We start from the raw sequence: 22520 nt of genomic DNA on the forward strand, positions 1-22520 counted from the left end.
AGTAATAGACATAGACCCATAGACACAGGCCCCACTGTGCGCATGTGACTTTAAGTGAATTAAAGATAATTAAAGGTAGCTGGTCTGAAGGCTTTGTCAGAAGATAAGCTAGGTTTGAATTGTTAAGTCGGTAAACAGAGGGTGGCGGAGTGGGGGGAGGGAACATTTGCATTTTTAAATAAACCAGACTAGATTGATTTCAAAGGAGGGGTGAAATGTGTCACCTAGCCAGAAATAAGAAACATTGTGCTTATTTTTACCCAAAGATTACTGGTAAAATTGGTACTATAAGAGTTTTTTACTATCAGACCTGAAGTCCAAAGACATAGGCCAGAATTTTCCTATTGGTGATTTGGGGGCGGGGCCCGCTCGCCGACGGGAAAATGATGCGGGATGATGTCGGGAGCAACCCCCAACGTCATCCTGGTCCATTTAAATTTTCAGGAAGGCGGGCAGACAGCAAAATCAGTTGTTCGCCCGCTGACCTGTCAATGGCCAATCGAGGCCATTGACAGGATAATTAAAATCATTAAAGACCCTGCCCGTCCAATCTTAAGGCTGGTGGGCAGGCCCGGAGCCCCAGGGGGCTTCTGATAAAACATGAAACCTCATCCACTGGTGGGATGAGGTTTCATGCTCGTGTTTAAAAACTTTAATAAAGTTTCCGTGCTTCTTATTAACATGTCCCATTTCGTGTGACATTGTCACATGAGGGGGACATGTTAATAATGTTTTTATTGTTCTATTTTTAGAGTTTTTTAACCTGTCACTAATCTTCCTGAGACAGCACTTAGTCTCAGGGAGCAGTGCGCTCTTTCGCGTGCATGCACGAAAGAGCGCACTTTGACAGTTGGGGATTCCCTCCCCCCCGGAACAAGAAGCGCATAGCGCTTCCTGTCGGGTAGACCGCTGGGCGGGCCTTAATTGGCCCACCCACCAAGGGAAAAATTCTGCCCATAGTGAAACAGTGGGAATTTGCATTCAAAGGGGAGAATATGAATAAAGGAGTGAAGGCTGTGTGTAAGGAAAGGAATTCTAAGATCTAACAAGTGTGAAACACCTTCAGCATCTAACCCTCAAGCTGCTGTCTACAAACAACTAAAGTTAAGGAAACTCACTTTGAATTGGATTGTTCAAGGTTTCATGTTTCTTTGCCTGGGTCTTTTAAAATTATGTGTCTTACTGTTGCCTTAACAAAAGTATAACTGGGAGTTAGATTAATTAGGGCATTTAGAAGTTATCATAATAGTAATTTGCAGACCTATGTGTGTACTCAAAATCATTTATTCTATTAATAAAGGCTTATTTTAGTTTTAAGAAACCTATAAGACTCAGTGGTCTTATTACTACTGAATTCAAGGTACGCATCTCAATTTATACAAATTGCAAAACAGTTGTGGCGATTGTTTCAAGTTTCCCTTTGGGATTTGAGCAGCTCAGCATTTACCAGTGGCTGTGCCATAACAGTGGCTTTTAAAATGGAAAAAGAGGAACTCTGCCTAATTGGGCAACTGGATTGGCTAGGCAAACAAATGAGGCCAGGCGTCAGTTTTGATGTTTTAGAATTGAGCACTAAAATGAACGATCCCAAGGTTGAAGAAATTATTTGAGCAAACAAAACACTGACAAAATTGAAAATAGAGCATTGTTATGAAATTCCCATCTTTGGGTGATATTAGAAATATGAGCCTGTTTAGTGACGCATCTTATGCAAATCTATGTGATGGGTTTTCGAGTGCAGGAAGATTTATAATATTTCTCGTGGGCGGGAAAAGGTAAATGTTGGCCTTTGGCATGGGAGGCTAAAAAGATACTAAGAGTTGTAAAAAGTATATTGGCTGCAGAGACTCTCACTCTTGCTGAGGCTGTAATTATGGCATTCTTCATATCAAAGATGCTGGCAGAATTTTTAAATGGAAAAGTGTATTCAGGAACAGTACCATCAAACGTCATATGGACAATAAGTCACTTTGGGAAAATGTTCACTCTACGAAGTGCATTAACAAAAAGAGATTGTGAATTGACATTGCAAGTTTAAAACAGATTGCCAAGGTCAAACGGATTGATAGCAGTTACCAATTGTCCAACTGCTTCACAAAAAGAGGATTGAGCTCAAAAGTTGGTAGGTCTCCTCAAAGACGGACATCTTTTCCTTTGAGAAGATGAAAAATAATTTTTTTGCGTGGACATTCCTATACATGTTTTTTTTAAAAGAGGATTTGTTGAATGAAAATATATATTTGTGTTATGGAAAGGAAGGTCCATTTTTTTGATATATACTTAAGAGTTGCTTTCATCTTAAGAAGAGGACAATCTGGGGAAGGAAACGGTTCACTCTCAAGGAGTTTAAATGGTAACTATTAGTTAACAAGCTAAGTACCTATTTGGTTTGTATAAAAAGGAAAACTGATGAGACCAGTTCTGGGTAGAGTTTTATACATCAGAATAAAACCTCTGTTTGAAGGATTCAGTCTTGATCTTTGTCTTTACGGTCAAGCAGCCATTGGGACTTAACATCTTAAACTCTTCACTGCCTCTAATTTTTTCACATTGCTTGTCTGACATCCAGTAATGGGTAAGAACCACCAAATATTCGGAAGACCAAATCCATTGGGCCAATTTTCATGGAGTCATGGAGACTCCCGGAACCTTTAAAAATGGCAGACAGGACCCGGATCTGCAAGGCCCATTCCCATTTCCGATGGCTGCTACAGTGCTGAAACAGAGGCAGGATCTGACTCCAAAATCTGTGAAACCTGAATTCAGCAGGGACATTTGAACTTCGTGTTGAGTTCAAACAGAACCCATTTTCACTGAAGCACGGGCCTTAACTGGCAGTGTAGGAGTTACAAATCTTTAGAGAATGCATAAGTGCATTTGAAGACAGATTAGGTCTGTAGAACTGTCAAGTAATTTAAATTTCCTTTAAAAGCTAAAACCGCCTGCGTGTGTCTGTGATAGTTGAGAAAAATCTGTTCTGGCAGTTTCAATATCTGCTTATTGACATAACCCAAAAGACTACCATTATAGCATTACTAATTCTTGGCTCTTTCCACAACCTTACATTATCAAAGTGGGGGTTATCAGTTCACAGTTTAATTGACAGCTCAAATAAATTATTAAAGGATTAGGAGTCTTTGATGTGGGGTTAAGAATGCGGTGTCAGTGCGGACTCGATGGGCCAAAGGGCTTCTTCTGCACTGTGATTCTGTGAAAGTTTATTAAATGGGATTAAGCACTTGAGGGGATTTAAATGTATTGAATAGGCTTTCATGAATAGGAGTGGTTTTTTGTACAGTGAATTCTGTAGTAGGTATTTAGAACTTTATTTCATTTCATTTCAACATGGCTCCTAAGGTCTATCCATGGTAGATTCTGTGTGAGTTGGCATGGAGCATGTATAGCCATAGGCTGGTGGGTGGGGCTACATGGGTTGGCAGGAGTTGGTTAAGGGGCTATAACCGGCCATGGGGATGGGTGGGGGCATGGGTCGATCTAGAGAGTATTAGGGCCTGGGGAGGTGGATGGGGGCTGTGGATTGGCATGTACAAACATGGGGAGTGGGTGAGGGGGGTCGAGGGCGAGGGTTAGAGGGTCTAATGTTTAACAAAATAACTGGGAAGGAGTTGCACAGCACCAAGGCGGACCTTTTAAACAGCCTGCCTAGGCATTCAGCAACCCCTGTGGCCATGTCCAATCTGTATCTGGGGGTGGCAGGCCCAACTCCATTTCACACCCAACACCGCCCAGCCCCCAGCCCATATGCCATACCAGGCACTTCTTCCTGAGGCAGGTGTGTAGCGCTGAAAAATTTCCCAACTCAAGCTATCCACCTCAAGAGTGAAATTCTGGCCCATAGTCTTTGGTCCCCATCACAAGCTCCATTCTCTACCCACCAATCTCCCTGGTAACTGTCTGAAGTTTACGCTGACTGTTTCCCATCTTGGTGCCATGCTTGACCTCAAGCTGAACTTCTAATCACATATCCATTCCATCACCTACTTCCACCTAATTTCAGAGCTTAGAGCCAAGGTATCTGACAGCACAGCCAATGGTGGAGCGATTAAAATTGGGGATGAGCAAGAAGCAAGAATTTAGCTCAGAGGATGGTTGGGTTTAAGGAGAATAGAGCTAGGGAGGGGTGAGACCATGAAGAGATTTGAAAATAAGAATGAGAATTTTAAAAACAAGGGGTTGCTGGACCAGGAGCCAATGTAGGTCAGCAATCACATGGGTGATGGGCAAGTGGGACTTCCAAGCTAGGGTACAGGCAGCAGAATTTTGGACAGGCTGATGTTTATCGAAGCTGGAGGATGGGAGGCCGGCAACTACAGCATTGGAATAGTTGAGGATACAGGTGATTAAAACATGGATGAGAGATTCAGCAACAGATCAGCTGAGGAAGGGGCTGAGATGGGCAATGTTATGGACATGGAGTTGCAGTAAAGATGGGAACCGTTCTGGAAGGTGAAAATATGCTCTGAGAGGGAGGAAAAATGATAACTGTGCAAGTAGGACTCAGCATGGGTTTACTGTTTCAGGTAAAGGGAGAATATTGGAGGAGAGAGGAAAGGGAACAGTTGGGATTTAATGAATAAAAATATCATATTGATGGTATTTAACACTGCTTATAGCTTTTCAAGGATTCTCAATTCAAAAATTAATGTGGATGGTTTATAGAGTTTACCACTTTTGTAGCACCAGGCAATATTCAAAATAGCTATGGCTTTCTCAAATACCTAAGATTTTCTCTGATACTACAAGTGCCCAGTTATTTACAGCCACAAGCACATGCAGGTTAGCGAGCCCTCTATCAAGTGAGAGAATGAGTGAAAGAAAAATAATGCAAGAATACAACGAAACAAAATAGGGCAGGAAGTGAATCAATGAGCCATTAAAGTTAATGGCTTGTCTCAAGTTTATTGCTCTTGGCTGGATCAATGGGAGGGACATTACAATTTGCCTTAGTGTCCAGGGTTCATGCTGTTGAGGATTATTCATTAAATTCTGTTTGAAGTGCATGTGTGTACATTAGATGAGAATGACATGTGATTCGATCACATTGCTCCCTGTGGTAAAACACTCTCCATCTGAACGCTCATTAAAAAAATAGCAACTTGAGCAAGATAGGAGAGCAATGTCCTAGCCTGGAATCATGTCTTCAAAAGAGGAGGTAGGTTAAGGAAGAAATACATGAAACAAAGGATTAAAAAAATCTGTTAAAGTTAGAACACGGTAAGAAAAATTAGAAATAGTTTTATTGCATTTTCCTTGTGTTGGTACTCCTTCTTCATATAGGAAGAATCAACAAGTACCAGAAATGAAAATGCATACACAATGATCATTGTTGCTTCACTCCATTCCATTTTGGGGACCTGGTCAGGCATTGCATTTGTTGGGAAAACCAAATCAGCATGCACTGGGTCTTTTCCTCTCATTCCCACTCTCCCAACTCCTACCCAAGTATCCAACCCCTCCACTGATTCCTCAGCCTCTACCTAAGTTCAGTTGCAAATGGACTAGACCAGAGCTCTTCTCTCAATATCACTAAGTGCAATGATCCCAGCAACACTAAACTGTTGGTAGGAATTATTGCAAGAATAGGAGATCTCACCTACAGCATATGATATTTGTTATTATTGGCAGAAGCAGCACCAGGGAAAGAAGAATCTAGTTCAAATCCATTAGCAACCCGACTCAAGTCTAAGCGAGTGGAGAAAATGAATAGCAAAATGGGGTAGCATTGGATGGCAATGGTAATAAGTGGGAAGTGAATGTCTCTTTTCTTTCCCTTCAATTGCCAATGAAGTGGAGAGGGAACAGGTTGAATCTGGGAATAGCCCTTTGGGGTGCAGATGGAAGAAAAAGTCAGCATGAACTGAGGGACAGAAAGAATGCCAACATCAATGGGAAAAGACTGCCAGCTTGAAAAGGTGATGAGGCCCATACTGAATGGCAGAGCATTGGTGAGGGTGGGGAGAAAGAGTACCAGTTTGAAGAGGGATTGAGAGAAGCAAAAACAATACAGCTTGAAGAGGACAGGAAAGTCAGGACTGGGCTGGAGAGAAGTGCTAGGGTGAATTAAGGGAGGAGAGCAAAACCAGATCAAATGTGATGGGACAGTTATAGAAAAGAATCTGTTGATTTTTCCTGGCCCTGTGGTGGTAGGCTTGGAGACAGGAGAGCTGGAAAAATAGGGAGAGCCATGTTGGGATAGCTCCCCATACATTCCCACCAGCAGGGAATCCTCCCAGAGCAGGCTGGGAATTGGATTAGCTACTCATTCCCAATTACGCTGGCTTACGCCCCAATTAGGGGTGATTTTGGGGCCTTGCTGAATTGATGAGGCCGTGAGGACGGAGGCTGCATTCATGGCAAATCCTGTTCTAGCAGACTGCTTCCCTCCATTTCTTTGGAACCGCTGGCCTAAATTCTGTTTAATTCTACACTACTGTGCAGACCAGCGAGGCGCCTCCATGTAGAGGCTGCCAGGGCTCCAGAGCAGTCAGCCCTCTGTTTGGGCCAGCAGTATCAAGAGCCCACCGCTGTCCTTAATACAATGCTGAGCTTGGAGGCAACCAATGAGGAGGCCACCTCCTGGGAGATTGCTGGTGGCAAGTGCAGGTTCCAAACCCCATTCGATCTCAATGTCAGGGTCCCAAAGACCAAGGCAAAATACAGCCCAATACTTCTGTAAAAAGATGGGCAGTTAGTTGTGCAACTGTGAGCTGGATCTGGGGAGGACAAGAGTGCCTTTGTGAACAACAGCAGGGACATTTGGATATTCCAGCTTAATATTAACTCCTAGGCATGTTGGGAGCAACCTAGTCAAATATTATCAAAGAATGCCTCTGGAAAGCACTAATTGAGGGACTTAGGTAGTCCAATTATCAATGGCAGTAACATTTAAGAGTATAAGAGACCTTTACATATCTATAAGTAAAATCCAGAATAAAAGCAAAATATTGCAGATGCTGGAAATCTGAAACAACAAAATGCTGGAAAAACTCAGCAGGTCTGGCCACATCTGTGGAGAGAGAAACAGAGTTAACGTTTCAAGTCCAAATGACTCAGAGTCATATGGACTCAAAACGTTAACACTGTTTCTCTCTCCACAGATACAGCCAGACCTGCTGAGTTTTTCCAGCATTTCATTTTTATTATGGTAAAATACAGAACTCTGGTGACCTGAAGACAGAACGAACAAGTGAACCAAAGCAATAAGCGAGAATTTATTTTTCCTCTCTAACAAAATGTTCTTCTCTTCTCTCCAGTAGACACCGACACTTTGTTGTGTTTACAAGAAGACAATCAGCACCTTTGGATGTTAACTCGACCAGCGTCGTATTCACGTACGAGTCTTGACAGCAGGCCAACTCGACCAGAAGTGGCTTTACAGCCGAGCTTAATCTTGTTTATTCACATGGATTCACTGGATAACTATCAGGACAGAAAACCCTGGCCAAATCTCCCCCCACTAATCTAAGTGCACTGAAACGAACTATAATACTCTTAGCACTGTCACTTTTGAAATCAATTAACACAACACAAGCTAGAGATTGTACCTGGTGAGTGTGATTCACGAGCTCACTAGTAGACTCGTTAAGCTATCAGTAAACTGATCAATTTTATTCCTCTACTTCATTCTGTACCAAAATAGATCCAAGGATCTTCAAACCCAACACATAACCGCTCCTCCACTATTGTCTTACCACAAAACCCTGTATAGAGAACATTTTCAAATAAATAATACTTACTTGACTGAGGACATCCTGCTTCTGAGAAGTCCAAGCCAAAAAAGAAAGAGGATTAATAGGTTAGTACAAATGATGGCATTTAAAGTAGTTAAGATGGAAAGCAGAGTATAACACATAATGACAAGAAGTTATTTATCCATTTTCAATAAAGAGTGAGGAATTGTTAAAAGAGATTTATAAACAGAAATGTGATGCAAATGTTGCAAGTGCCTCTTAAACAAATGGATCCATTTTCCTGCATTAACATGAATGACTCAAATGAGTATCAGTCTTAATGAGTGTATCTGACAGTTCTGGTCAGAGGCAGTAAATAGAATTGTCTTGCAACTTGAGATACACAGGTCTGGGTTGGCATTCACTGTGGTTGATTTGGGGCAAATATCAGGACCGAACCTGATTTATTACTACTGAATATCTAAGGTATTTTCTTTAACTGGCATACATTTTGTCTGCAGTTATTAAGATATGTAGGTGTAGAGAAATTGGTACTTTAAATATTTTTTCTCCTATACCTCATTCTAATTCCTCTCAAAGTATTAAGATATACAGATGTAAAGAACAACTGTGACTTCGTCTATAGAAATCAAGCTATGAAAAATAGATGGTGTTAATCCACAAGCTCCCTTTAATGTTTGTAAAAACTCTTGTGACCTGAAATGCTGAGGGCTCTGGGCATGTGCAGTGGAATTTGACACAGGGCTAGTTGCACCCAAACTCCAGTCTTCAAAAATTTGTCAATAAGAGTCCAGAGTTGCAAAAGGGGAGGGATTTAACCTTTTCAAAGCATTTTTGCAGAACATTGATTTACCAAAATCAGGATAGCCAGGAAATGCACAATTTAATTTCATTTTGGCTGGCATTCCCAAGTTTCCACAGGCCCACTTATAGCACTTCCATTTGAGGTAGAAAAAAGGAAGTTTTGTATTTATATAGCACTATTTATGCCCTCATGACATCTCAAAGTACTTTACAAAAGTGACCGCACTTTTTACTGTAATGTGGAAAACATAGCAGTCATTGTGCATAGTAAGATCCCACAAACACAATTTGATAACGATCGGGTATTGGCCCAAAATCTTCCTATCTCCGGATTATTGGAGACCAGATGTATGACCCAAGATCCATGTCGGGACTCCGCATAAATGCTGATGCTGTAAGAAATTGGGGTCTTTAATAAGTGGGTATTTTCTGCATTTTATGGGGTTAGCTAAGCAGCATCGATTCTCTCTCTGGAAAGAGAATTTCTAAACAATTTGACTTCTAAATAGTCTCTGGAAAAAGCAAGGTCACTTGGTTCAGGCTGCCATGTTGACATTCCTGCCTTGGTAGGATGCGTCTTCTGTGCCCCCTTATCTATGCAAGTGTTGAGAAAGGACCAGGACACGACCCTCAACATGATGCAATCTAAAAAGCTGACCTCGAGCAGGATGATGAACAGGGGAGGTGGTAACCACCGTGATGTTTGGAGTGCCTGTCCTGTATCCATTAGTCAGAATAGTTAGATGATTGACATTGGGTAAGCTACCAGCCCCCCAAAAAGGGTATATACATTGGTGTTGTACTGACGCTGGAAAGCTGAGGTGCTGGTGAGGTGGCAGTGCTCGTTGGGCAGCTGCCTTCTTCAGATGGAAGATGGACCAGTGGAGGGGGAAGAAGATTGAGGGAAAAGTCTCCTACCACTTTGTCTAGAGAGCTCTTATCACAAACTACTGAGATCCACACACTCTGAGCCAACTATCCATTTATCCTCCGTGATCAGTAAACTGCTCTCAAATGTTACGGGTCGTATACTTTTATTCTACCTAATTAGTTAATGTATCATATCTAAACTGTTATTTCTTAATAAACTCAATAAACTATCTTAAAATTACATATGAATAGGCAACTGCCTATTTTGGGTATCTGTGGGCCTGAATCCAAAAATTTTACAACACACTGACTTCCATGAGCATTGACTGGGAAGTCTGAACTTCGATGAGCAATTCCCCTGCTCCCTGGGACTATTCACGAATGTCTCTGACTGAGTTAGAGTCGGAGACTTTGGACAGTTCCACAGTATCTACCTAAATAGTTACCCAGGAAATGTTAGATTAAAACCTGGTCTAACACACTGGTAACTCCACAACTGACACCCCCAACCCGGAAAATCATTCACACTGACCCCATCCCCTGGACTAACCCCCTTGTCCCTAATTTATTCCCATTACCCCTCCCAACCCAACTCAACTACCACCCAACCCACTTGCTACCTCAGCCACCCTAATTACTTATCTCACCCACCTACTCACCCTGCCACCCTACTCATTCACTTATTCATCCACTCACCCATTCATTAACATTTACACTGGACCTTTAAACTTAGCAAATCGCAACTAGTGCCATAAAAAGGGAGTGCCCCTGACTCCACAGCATTGCAGCAGAGATCCTGGAGGGACACCGTGCTCTGCATTTCCAGCAAATCTGGGCTTGAAAGACCCAAGAAGAAATGCGGAGCAGCATCGAAGGGAAAGAGCAGAGTGGTAATCTGACGATGATTGCCCCTTCTCCGAAGATCCGGGCATTTTATTTTAGAGTGGTCGGTTAAGGTCTAAATATTGGCCAGTGCAGAGGGTAGAACTCCTCTAGTCTTCTCTGAAGTCATACTGTGGGACCTTTAATGTCCCCAACATGGGCAGATGAAGGTCTCCATTTTATATCTCATGCTAAATATACCACCTCCAACAGTGCAGCACTCCCGCTGCACTGTAAGCCTGGATTTGGCATATTTTCTTATGTGCTAGAAGTCAGGCTGTAATTGGATTAAGAGCTAGAGTGACAGCAAGGGACTGAAGTCAACTATATGAAGTGGTTTTGATATGTTCATGAACCAAGAGGATCCTCAATCTGTGTTTTTACATAAAGCAATAACAGGAATAGTTTGAATTGAGTTATTTTAGTTCAAAGGCGGATATATGCAGGATGTAAAAAGGTGTAAGGAAGTGAGGTAAAGATAGACTATGTTTGTTATTACAAGTCTAAGAGTTAAAGTAAAGAATGGTCTAATCAGTTCTGGGAAGAAAGCATTTCTGAAGAAACTGATCAGATAATAGAGCGATCAAAAAAAGGAATGTATTTAAGGAAATACTGAAGCCTATGTGAAGGGGTATTTGCTTCTATTTTCCAGATGACAGAAGGGTAGCTGGTCAGAACTCCCAGAAGACAGTGTGAACAAGGCCAGACTGAAATAAACAGTTGCTGCTAGCCTCAGAGGACACCACAAGGAAAAAAGCACTGTGTGGTTAAAAACTACTGGACTTCTTTAAATTTTAAAATCTAAAAGGATAGTTGCTGAACAGAAAAGGGGAAGGTGAGCTCTGAGGGTAGTTAAATTAAGATTTGTGGAACTGTTTTAGTGTACCGTTTACTGTGTGAAGCCATTTGTGTGTTTAAGATTAATTGTGTTTTATTTGTTTTTTTCTTCATTCATTTAATAGATGTTTACTTTACTATAAAATCATCACAGGTAGTCAGGGACATAATTTCCTGATTTCAGAACCGCTCCTCATACTATACAAATTGCAAAAACTATTTTGGCAGCTATTTCAAGTTTCCCTCTGGGATTTGAACAGCTCGGCATTTACCATCTGCCGTGCCATAATAGGGGTCATAAAATTTGGCGCCATGGCAGCAGCACCATGTGCCCTCCACCTATCCAACCCCACTGTGATTTTACCCATGGCAGGGGAGGTGTTGGGCAGCCTGCTTGCCCATGGGCCAACAGAGGCCCTTAAATTGCCAATCAATAGGAATTTATCTGCGGCAGGGGGGACTGCACCCAGTGTATAGCCCACCAGGTGAAACCTGGTGGACAGGTGTCCTGGCAGCAGCAGGGAAGGGGGGAGGTGTGTGGCGGGTGCCTTTGTAACAAGCCTCCTGTGCAAATTCCCCCCTCACGTGTGAACTCCCCCACTCCAATGTTTTCTTCCTTTGATTTGTCACCCCCTTTCCCCCCTCCCTTGCTGGGACCTGCCAAATTCCAGGCTCTATTGCCTTCCTCGGAGACTGTTGCAGTCCCTGCAGTGGCCACCTGCCCAGTGCCACTGCTGGGATGAGAATGCTGCTAGCCGTCCAATTAGTCAGCAGCTCTCTGGTGCCCGCCTCAAGCCAATTAAAGGCCAATGTCTATTAAATGGCTGCAGGGGAAGCCAGCCAATCGAAGGCAGGCTTGCTCCCAACTTCAAGGGAGGCAGGTGGGAGGAACTGTGACCCTGCCCCCAGCTTAAAATTCAACCGTGCGACTCAAAGGCAAGTTTGCTATCACTGAGCCACAGCTCAGCTACACTCTAAGTGTAGGCACTCCATGCACTGACATACATCCAAAATATATGGATGGCCCTGTTGCCAAGATATTGGCCAGGATTTTCCAGCCCTGTCATGACTTTTGGTGGGACCAGAAGACCCCGGTGGCGGGCAGGGCCAGACAATCCTGCCCATTGTCTCAGATCTACACTGAAATATGTGCTCTAAAAATTCTGGATTCTTGTTCTAAGTTTCACCTGTAATAAAAGAACAACTTTATTCCAAATTTATCAATTTGCATTGCCAGTTAAGTTAAAAATTTATAAGTTGCCCAGCATGCAAGCTAATAAAGAACTTCTACATACTATGAGAACAAAGCTATCAGTCATATAAATTCTTTCACACCAAGCACACTCAATATTCCTCTCTATAGTATTATTATATTCATACTTTCCACTGAATTTTGCTGCCCCTTTCTAGCGTTATGAATAATTATAATTCATCAAGCTGGAATTATTTTGGGTTGCAGCATGTATATTAACAAACCTTGAGGAAGGCTGAGATTAGAAGGAATTAATTTTACACGATAAAAAGTGAATATAACTGCCCCCATCCAAAAGACAGGGAGGAAAATATATATCTATATCAACCTGGCTATTTTTATAAAATTATTTTATTTTAAAAATGGACAAAGACTTTACTCTGACATGCCTGACTAGCCATGATTCATGCCAGAGGAATTTCTAGCCTCCAGGAACCAGCAGGGACATTATTTCCTTTAAAGGGGTACCAATGCCCCCTATGACTGCAGAAAATCAAATTCCAAAGCAATGTGCTAACATCTCTTCACATTTCTAAGGCAGAGCTGTAGCCAATGGAGACAGTATGTCTGCAATGACAAAAGGGACCCTGGCTCCTCTATTAAACCTCCCAAGATTCCAAACCTGGAAAAGTACCTCCTTTGTCGAAACCCAGGAGAAGAAGTGGGGGGTATGTCACATGACCTCTCCCGAGCTGCTAGAACCTGTAATATTGTGGAACTGAATCCAGGCAGCAGAAAGAGCTCTGTCCAGGTCAATTGCCTGGTCCTAATCTACACTGTGAACTACTGCAACACCGGAACTCTCGTATTTGTGTCTAAAAGACTAATTCATCTCTATGTGCCCTCTTCCATTGTGGAAGCCCTTGCTTCTGGAAAGATGGATCACCCTGAAACAGTTTCAGCCTGCTAACCTCTGAAGGAATACACCATTGGACTTTTGACACTGGACTCTGGACTTAGTGAAACCATAACTATTATTTTTATTGTGGTCTTGCCCGGTACCCCCTTTTTCCCCTTATCCATCTTTTAGTGTATGAGTGCAAATGGGGCAGACGTTGAAAAACTCTCCCCCGCATTTTATGTGTGCGTAGAATAAACCAATTCCATTTTACTTTATCTCGAGTTTGTTGTGGGGTTATTAATTGAGGATTGGATCACTCCAAACTGAAGGGTTGGGGATAATATGCCACTGTATTATGGTGTAATTACGTATAAATGGGGAAATCAAAAATCAAAAACCCCCTTCTGTTTACGGACAGGTAGCGAGAGGAGAAATCAGGGCTGATCAAATCAATCCTCCTTCTGTCCGTAACATAACTAATAGGATAAAGTAAAAATAGCCAAAACTATATTCAGATTACAAGTAAAGCTGCATGAATAACTATTGGAATATAATTGAAGAATAACACAGGTTGAGGTGCTCAAATACTCCAGAAAAAGATGGGGCTGAATTTTCTGGCTGACGTGCAGGTGGCGGACCCTGCACATCAGCAATTAAAATGTTGCACGCTGATGTCACACGAGCATCCCGACCTCAGCGTGCGGCATCGTGATGTTTAGGTCGGCAGGCGCACTATGCAGCATGCCCGCCATTAATTGAAGGCCTTGTTAAGATCATTAAGTCACCAATTGACAACGATTTTGAGGAGCCCGTGCGAACTTCAGGTCGGTGCACGGGCCCAGCGGGCAGGCGGGTAAGTGATTTTTTTAACAAACCTCACCCACTGGCGGGATGAGATTTGATATCGGATGTTAAAAAGTTTAATAAAGTTTTTGTGTACTTTATTAACATGTCCCATCTCGTGTGACATTTTCACACAAGGGGGACATGTTAATGATTTTTTTATTGTTCCATTTTTAATCCTTCACAGCCTTTCAGCGATCTCCCTGAGGCACCACTTAGCCTCAGGGAGATATGCACGAAAGAGCGCACTCTCGCAGTTGGGGAATTCCTCCCCCCCCGCCCACACAGGAAGTGCATAGCACCCGCCCATCAAGGGCAAAATTCAGCCCATGGTATTTCATGTGAGGCTCAGAATGTGGAAGGAGAGGAAGTCAGCTAACCAGATTGTTACACATCAGAATTGAAATATTCTGCAAGTTTCCATTCTCCTCCAACATGGGCCATGATGTTGGAGAGGGTGGGTCCGAAATTTCCTCATCAGGGTCACGCCAGCACCAAGCACCCTGCATGCTGAGATAAACCTGGTGCACAGATCTGCTCCATTATACTATCTAATCTGGAAAGCAAACTGAACATAAGAACATGAGTAGGCAATTCAACTGCTGTTCCACCATTCTACGAGATCATGGCTGATCTGTACCTCAACCCCATTTGCCTGCCTTTTCACCAACCCTCGATACCCTTACCTAAAGAAAACTTTAAATTTTGCAACTTGGAATGTTAAAACATTCATGGATTACAATGCCTTAATGATGAGGCAAAGCAACAGCAGAGAACATACAAACATTCGAACTAGGAGCAGGAGTAGGCCACTCGACCCCTCAAACCTGCTCTGCCATTTAATAAGATCATGGCGATCTGATTGTAGCCTCAGATCCACATTCCCACCTGCTCCCATAACCTTTCGCCCCCTTGTTATCAGGAATCTACTTCTGCCTTAAAGAATATTCAAAGACTGTTTCCATCGCCTTTTGAGGAAGTGAGTTCCAAAAACTCACAGCCCTCTGAGCAAAAAGAAATTCTCCTCATCTCTGTCTTAAAAGAGCGACCCCTTATTTTTAAACAGTGACCCATAGTTTTAGATTCTCCCACAAGAGGAAACATCCTTTCCACATCCACCCTGTCAAGACCCTTCAGGATCTTAAAGGTTTCAATCAAGTTGCCTTTCATTCTTCTAAACTCCAGCGGATACAAGTCCAGCCTGTCCGACCTTTCCTCCCAAGACAACCTGTCCATTCCAGGTATTAGTCTAGTAAACCTCTGAACTGCTTCCAACACATTTACATCTTTCCTTAAATAAGGAGACCAATACTGTACACAGTACTCCAGAAGTGGTCTCACCAATGCCCTGTATAACTGAAGAATAAGCTCCCTACTTAGGTATTCAATTTCCCTCACAATAAGCAATGACATTCTATTAGCTTCCCTAATTACTGGCTGTACCTGCATACTGATATTTTACAATTCTTGCACTAGAACCCCCAGATACCTCTCCATCTTGGAGCTCTGCAATCTCTCACCATTTAGGTAATATGCTTCTTTTTATTCTTCCTGCCAAAATGGACAATTTCACATTTTCCTCACATTATACTCCATTGCCAACTCTTTGCCCATTCTCTTACCCTATCTATATCCCTTTGTAGGCTCCTTATGTCCTCTTCACAACTTACTTTCCTACCTATCTTTGGTCAACAGCAAATTTAGCAACCATACCTTCAGTCCCTTCATCCAAGTCATTTATATAAATTGTAAACAGTTGATGCCCCAGCACTGATCCCTGTGGCACACCACTCGTTACATCTTGCCAACCAGAAAATGATCCATTTATGTCTACCCTCTGTTTCCTGTTAGCTAGCCAATCTTCTATCCATGCCAATACGTTACCCTGTACACCATGAGTTTTTACTTTCCACAATAACCTTTGATGTGGCACCTTATCAAAAGCCTTCTGGAAATCTAAGTACAGTACACCTAACCGTTCCCCTTTATGTTACTTGTACATGCACATGTTCATTGTTCAAAGGGCTCCAATAAATTGGTTAAACATGATTTCCCTTTCACAAAACCATGTTGACTCTACCTAATTACCTTGAAATTTTCTAAGTGTTCTGCTTTAATGTCTTTTGATAATAGAACCTAACATTTTCCCTATGACAAATACTAAACTAACTGGCCAGTTGTTTCCTGCTTTCTGTCTCCCTCCTTTTTTGAATACAAGAGTTATGTTCGCTATTTTCCAATGTAATGGGACCTTTACCCAATCTAGGGAATTTTGTAACATTAAAACCCACATATCAACTATCTCACTAGCCATTTATCTTAAGACCCTAGGATGGAGTCCATCAGGACACAGGGACTTGTCAGCCCGCAGCTCCAACAATTTGCTCAATACCACTCCCTAGGTGATTGTAATTTTGTTGAGTTCCTCCATCCTTTCCATTTCCTGATTTACAGCTATTTCTAGGATGTTACTTGTATCCTCTATAGTGAAGTCCGAAGAAAAGTAAAAAACAAAAACAGAATTACCTGGAAAAACTCAGCAGGTCTGGCAGCATCGGTGGAGAAGAAAACAGTTGACGTTTCGAGTCCTCATGACATGAGGACCCGAAACGTCAACTGTTTTCTTCTCCACCGATGCTGCCAGACCTGCTGAGTTTTTCCAGGTAATTCTGTTTTTGTTTTGGATTTCCAGCATCCGCAGTAGCTTTTAGCTTTTTGTTTTTATCCGAAGAAAAGTACCTGTTTAATTCATATGCCATCACCTTATTTTCCATTATTAATTCCCCAGACTAATTATCTTTAGGACCAATGCTCACTTTGTTAACTCTTGTTTTTTGAATCTCGCTCTTACTGTCTTTCTATTTATAGCTAGCTTTCATATTCTAATTGTTCCCTCCTTTTTAATCTTTTGGTCATTCTTTGCTGTTCTTTATATTCTGTCCAATCTTCCGAGCTGTCACCCGTCTTTGCCTGATTATATGTTTTTTTCTTTAAATTTGATACTGTCTTTAACTTTTTTAGTTAGTTAAGAAAAGAAAACAATTCCTGTACTCTGCATCCCACCAGGTCGTGGCACATCCTGTCCCATGTGCTCAAAGATATGTGGGTCGTGAATCAGCCTGTTCAGACACATGAACATCCATTGCAGAAACCACTGACCCTGAATAGATGTCATCCGCGAATCAAAGGGCAGCCGACGACCATCTAACAAAAATCTATCAACTACATTCTTAAAATTTCATAACAGACTGACCATTGTTCCATCTAATACTGGCATCTTAGATCCTGCAATATTCTACAAATGATTGTGTCGATTAAGACGAAACAATGACATTTCAAGTGAATGAATCACCTTTGCTCTACTATCTTGTTAGGGCATTATGGCTTCTTCTGGGTTCTGATTTACTTAGAAACGCCATCACTGTATCATCATTGCTCAGCTCATCAGAAGTTATGTCATCCAAGGGCCTAATCTGTTGAAGTTTGATTGCCAAGTTGGACAGAATGGTGAAGACTTGAAAGAATTTTAACTAAGGTTATAAATGGGGAAAAAATAAATCCAGAAAAACATTTAAGATGTCTCTCGAACCCATTTACATGATTCTATGCATGAATCTTCCATAATAGATTAGGTAACAAGTCCATTACTTGAATATTGCTGAAAGGACAGACATGTTGCCAAAGCTTTTCCAGGCTTTCATCAGTGTAAACTTGCCAACCAATCAGCACCCCTTTTCTCCTGTAGTATAAATTGTCGCAATTGTTTAAAATTTGGCATTCTTGCATTTGTCCTGAGTGCAAAGCAAAAAACTTCGACAGCTTGTCTCTCTTTTAGCAATATTCAAGTTCATGTCCATTATAATTATTATTGTTGTAAAACACTTCCTTCTTCTTATTCCTAATATCATAATTTTTAGCTTACATCCTATGACATTTGAAACTTTGTCACAGTTAACAGCTTATCTGGAAAATGTTATTTTATTAGAACTCCTACAGCACTGCTTGAGGGTGGATTTTAACCTGGACCAGGTTTTAGGCAGGGAGGGGAAGGACTGAGTACAAAATGCAGCCACTGGCATACATTTCAGGTCTGAACCTCAGCTACATGCTGCCAGTCAGCTGGCAGTAAGTGGCAGTAAGTCACAGGCAGGAGTGATACCAAGGAGAGGTGACACAATGACAGAACTGCTTCCAGTACAAAAACATAATCGGGTTATTAGAACCAAGTGATGGTATCTATACATTGAAAGTTAGCTGCTTAACTTTAGCTTCTGTAGCGCTCTATTTTCTATGTATAGAATTTGTTACAAGTATTAACCGTCTGACCACTGGCATCAGATCAGTGCCCCAAGAACTCTGCAGCATTTTGAAGCCAATTCTGCAGCACTGCAGCAAGACAAAGTAGATTCTATGAGATGTATATTCAGTTGCTACAGCATGTTTTAAATGTTAAATTTTAGAGGAGTAGTGCACAGAATCTATGAGAAAAACACTTGTATATCCCATTTTTACTTATAGCTTGCTCATGCAACACGTCCATTATTGAATAAAAGCACGCGCATCCAATTTCCCTGCATGTGAATTCGCTCTTTCTCTACCCCCATGCGTGACCGTGGTTCTTATTTTCTATATCTATATATGTCTGTGCTTTTCATTATCTCAGTCTCAATATGCTTCTGTAGTTCTCAGTCTGTGGGTCTCTCTTCAGGACAGATTGATGTAGACTCCCAGCACATGATGGAGGTCTTAACTGACTGGTTTGCATTGGTCTTTACTGCTGTAGACTCTGTTACCATTAAACCTATATGTATTTAACATTAAAGTTCTTTTAATGTTTGAGTAAATGCAGGTCTAATCTTGGAGACAACAGGGATCTCAAAGCATACTGAACTGCTAGTCCAGGCAGCATTTGTCCAAGGTTACTCAAAAATATGGGAACTCTGCTAAGCGAGGCCCTTTCTCATATATTTTATGGTTCACTGGAGTCCATGATTGTTCCGAAGGATTGGAGGGAGGCACACTTTCTATGTATATTCAGAAAGGGTAACAAGTCAGAACTGGAAAATTATACTGGACTTCATGTCAGTCTTAGGAAATTTGTTAGAAGGATTATGTGGAGATATTTTGTACGACCATCAGGACAGAATTCTTTTAACAACTAACTGGAAGTGAAAACTAGCCGCTCTGTCTGTTCTATTATTATAGGCCTTTCTCGTTGCTTCTAATGTATTCCAATAAGTTTTCTGCAGTCCTGGCTTACAGCATTCATGCAGGTCTAATTTTCATTTATTCACCGCCTCCATCTTTTACTTAAAAGATCGAGTACATGTGAAACCCACACACAGAGTAAAAATTACAGCCCTTCCTTTAAACCTTATGCAGCATTACTTTACAAAAACAACGCCTTTGATTTAAAATATAATGATCGTGGATGCCCAAACTAAGAGGATGACTGGAAAGATAAAAGAAATGTAGCATAGTTTTCAGTCCAGTCTTGTACCTGCTTATTTAAATTCAGCCATTACATTGTGAAGCTGCAAAGTGATTGAACCCGTTTATGTACTCCGAGCACACGGGGGGTTCAGACTAAATACTGCTCAGCTTTTCCATAGTGTTTCTGTTTTTGCACAGACCAGATTAGCTGTGCATTTACAAATGCCAGTTACATGCTGTTTGCTCCTCCTGACACACAATCCTCTGTGTTCTTGGCTGCTTGCAAATCACTGTCTTCTATAATTTTGATTGCTCCCTATCCATAAGACCATAAGACATCGGAGCAGAAATTAGGCCATTCGGCCCATCGAGTCTGCTTCGCCATTCAATCATGGCTGATAAGTTTCTCAACCCCATTCTCCCGCCTTCTCCCCATAACCTTTGGTCCCCTTACCAATCAAGAACCTATCTATCTCGGTCTTAAATACACTCAATGACCTGGCCTCCATAGCCTTCTGTGGCAATGAATTCCATAGATTCACCACTCTCTGGCTAAAGAAGTTTCTCCTCATCTCTGTTCTAAAAGGTCTTCCCTTTACTCTGAGGCTGTGCCCTCAGGTCCTAGTCTCTCCTACTAATGGAAACATCTTCCCCACGCCCACTCTATCCAGGCCTTTCAGTATTCTGTAAGTTTCAATCAGATCCCCCCTCATCCTTCTAAACTCCATCAAGTATAGACCCAGAGTCCTCAAACGTTCCTCATATGTTAAGCCTTTCATTCCTGGGATCGTTCTCGTGAACCTCCTCTGGACCCTCTCCAGGGCCAGCACATCCTTCCTGAGATACGGGGCCCAAAATTGCTCACAATATTCTAAATGTGGTCTGACCAGAGCCTTAAAAAGCCTCAGCAGTACATCCCTGCTTTTGTATTCTAGTCCTCTCGAAATAAATGCCAACATTGCATTTGTCTTCCTAACTACTGACTCAACCTGCAAGTTAACCTTAAGAGAATCCTGGACTAGGACTCCCAAGTCCCTTTGCACTCCAGATTTCTGAATTCTCTTCCCACTTAGAAAATAGTTTATGCCTCTATTCTTCCTACCAAAGTGCATGACCTCACACTTCCCCACGTTGTATTCCATCTGCCACTTCTTTGCCCATTCTCCTAACCTGTCCAAATCCTTCTGCAGCCTCCCCGGCTCCTCAATACTACCTGTCTCTCCACCTATCTTTGTATCATCTGCAAACTTAGCCAGGATGCCCTCAGTTCCTTCATCTAGATCATTAATGTATAAAGTGAAAAGTTGTGGTCCCAACACTGACCACTGCAGGACTCCACCAGTCACTGGCCACCATCCAGAGAAGGACCCCCTTATCCCCACTCTCTGCCTCCTGCCAGACAGCCAATCTCCTATCCATGCTAGTACCTTGTCTCTAACACCATGGGCTCTTATCTTACTGAGCACCCTCCTGTGTGGCACCTGGTCAAAGGCCTTCTGGAAGTCCAAGTAAATAACATCCATTGGCTCTCCTTTGTCTAAATTACTCGTTACCTCCTCAAAGAATTCTAACAGATTTGTCAGGCATGACCTCCCCTTGATGAAACCATGCTGACTTTGCCCTATTTTACCATGCACTTCCAAGTATTCTGAAATCTCATCCTTAATAATGGACTCTAAAATCTTACCAACGACCGAGGTCAGGCTAATCGGCCTGTAATTTCCCGTCTTTTGCCTCACTCCCTTCTTAAACAGGGGGGTTACATTAGTGATTTTCCAGTCCTCTGGGACCCTCCCTGACTCCAGTGATTCCTGAAAGATCACCACTAACGCCTCCACTACCTCTTCAGCTATCTCCTTCAGAACTCTGGGGTGTAATCCATCTGGTCCAGGTGATTTATCCACCTTCAGACCGTTCAGTTTTCCTAGCACCTTCTCCTTGGTAATGGCCACCATACTCACCTCTGCCCCCCCGACTTTCTTGAACTTTGGGGATGTTACTCATGTCTTCCACCGTGAAGACTGACGCAAAGTACCTATTCAGTTCCTCCGCCATTTCTTTGTTCCCCACTACTACTTCTCCAGCGTCATTTTCCAGTGGCCCAATGTCCACTTTTGCCTCTCTCTTTACCCTTTATATATCTAAAAAAACTCTTGCAATCTTCTTTTATATTACTGGCTAATTTACCCTCATATTTAATCTTCTCCCTCCTTATTTCTTTTTTAGTTGTCCTCTGTTGGTCTTTGTAGGCTTCCCAATCCCCTGGTTTCCCACTGCTCTTCGCCGCATTGTATGCTTTCTCTTTAGCTTTTATGCTGTCCCTGACTTCCCTTGTCAGCCATGGTTGCCTTGTCCTCCCTTTAGTATGCTTCTTCTTCCTAGGGATGAATTTTTGCTGCGTCTCCCAAATTATTCCCAGAAACTCCTGCCATTGCTGTTCCACTGTCTTTCCTGCTAGGCTCATCTCCCAGTCAATTCTGGCCAGCATCTCCCTCATGCCTCTGTAGTTGCCTTTATTCAACTGTAATACCATTAAATCTGATTTCAGCTTTTTCCTCTCAAATTGCAGGGTAAATTCTATCATATTATGGTCACTTCCTCCTAAGGGTTCCTTCAACTTATGCTCCCTCATCAAATCTGCCTCATTACACATCACTAAATCTAGAATTGCCTGTTCCCTAGTGGGCTCCACCACAAGCTGCTCAAAAAAAGTCATCTCGTAGACATTCCACAAATTCCTTTTCTTGGGATCCACTACCAACCTGATTTTCCCAGTCTACCTGCATATTGAAATCCCCCATGATCACTGTAACCTTGCCTTTCTTACATGCCTTTTCTATCTCCTAGTGTATCTTGTGCCCCACATCCTGACTACTGTTCGGAGGCCTGAACATAACTCCCATTATGGTTTTTTTTTACCAGATTCTCCATCATCTGACCCTACATCATTTCTTGCGATTGATTTAACTTCATTTCTTACTAACAAAGCAACCCCACCCCCTCTGCCAACCTGCCTATCTTTTCGATATCTTTGGATATTTAGCTG

The 22520-nt window shown here is 42.1% G+C and overlaps 1 protein-coding gene across 6 annotated transcripts in view; it reads right to left on the reverse strand.

Annotated features, from left to right (window-relative positions):
- The window catches only part of dgkb (diacylglycerol kinase, beta), a 959831-nt gene that overhangs the window by 815209 nt on the left and 122102 nt on the right, over window positions 1–22520 (reverse strand). For 3 of the 6 annotated variants that reach the window (XM_078535036.1, XM_078535056.1, XM_078535044.1), the window contains exon 3: window positions 7758–7778. The exons of the other annotated variants lie outside the window; for them this stretch is intronic. In XM_078535036.1, coding sequence (XP_078391162.1) covers window positions 7758–7778 — 21 coding nt within the window. The remainder of the gene's footprint in view (window positions 1–7757; window positions 7779–22520) is intronic. 6 annotated transcript variants of the gene reach the window in all.

The sequence above is a fragment of the Cetorhinus maximus genome, chromosome 3, assembly GCF_964194155.1.
Source record: "Cetorhinus maximus chromosome 3, sCetMax3.hap1.1, whole genome shotgun sequence".
NCBI classification, from domain to species: domain Eukaryota; kingdom Metazoa; phylum Chordata; class Chondrichthyes; order Lamniformes; family Cetorhinidae; genus Cetorhinus; species Cetorhinus maximus.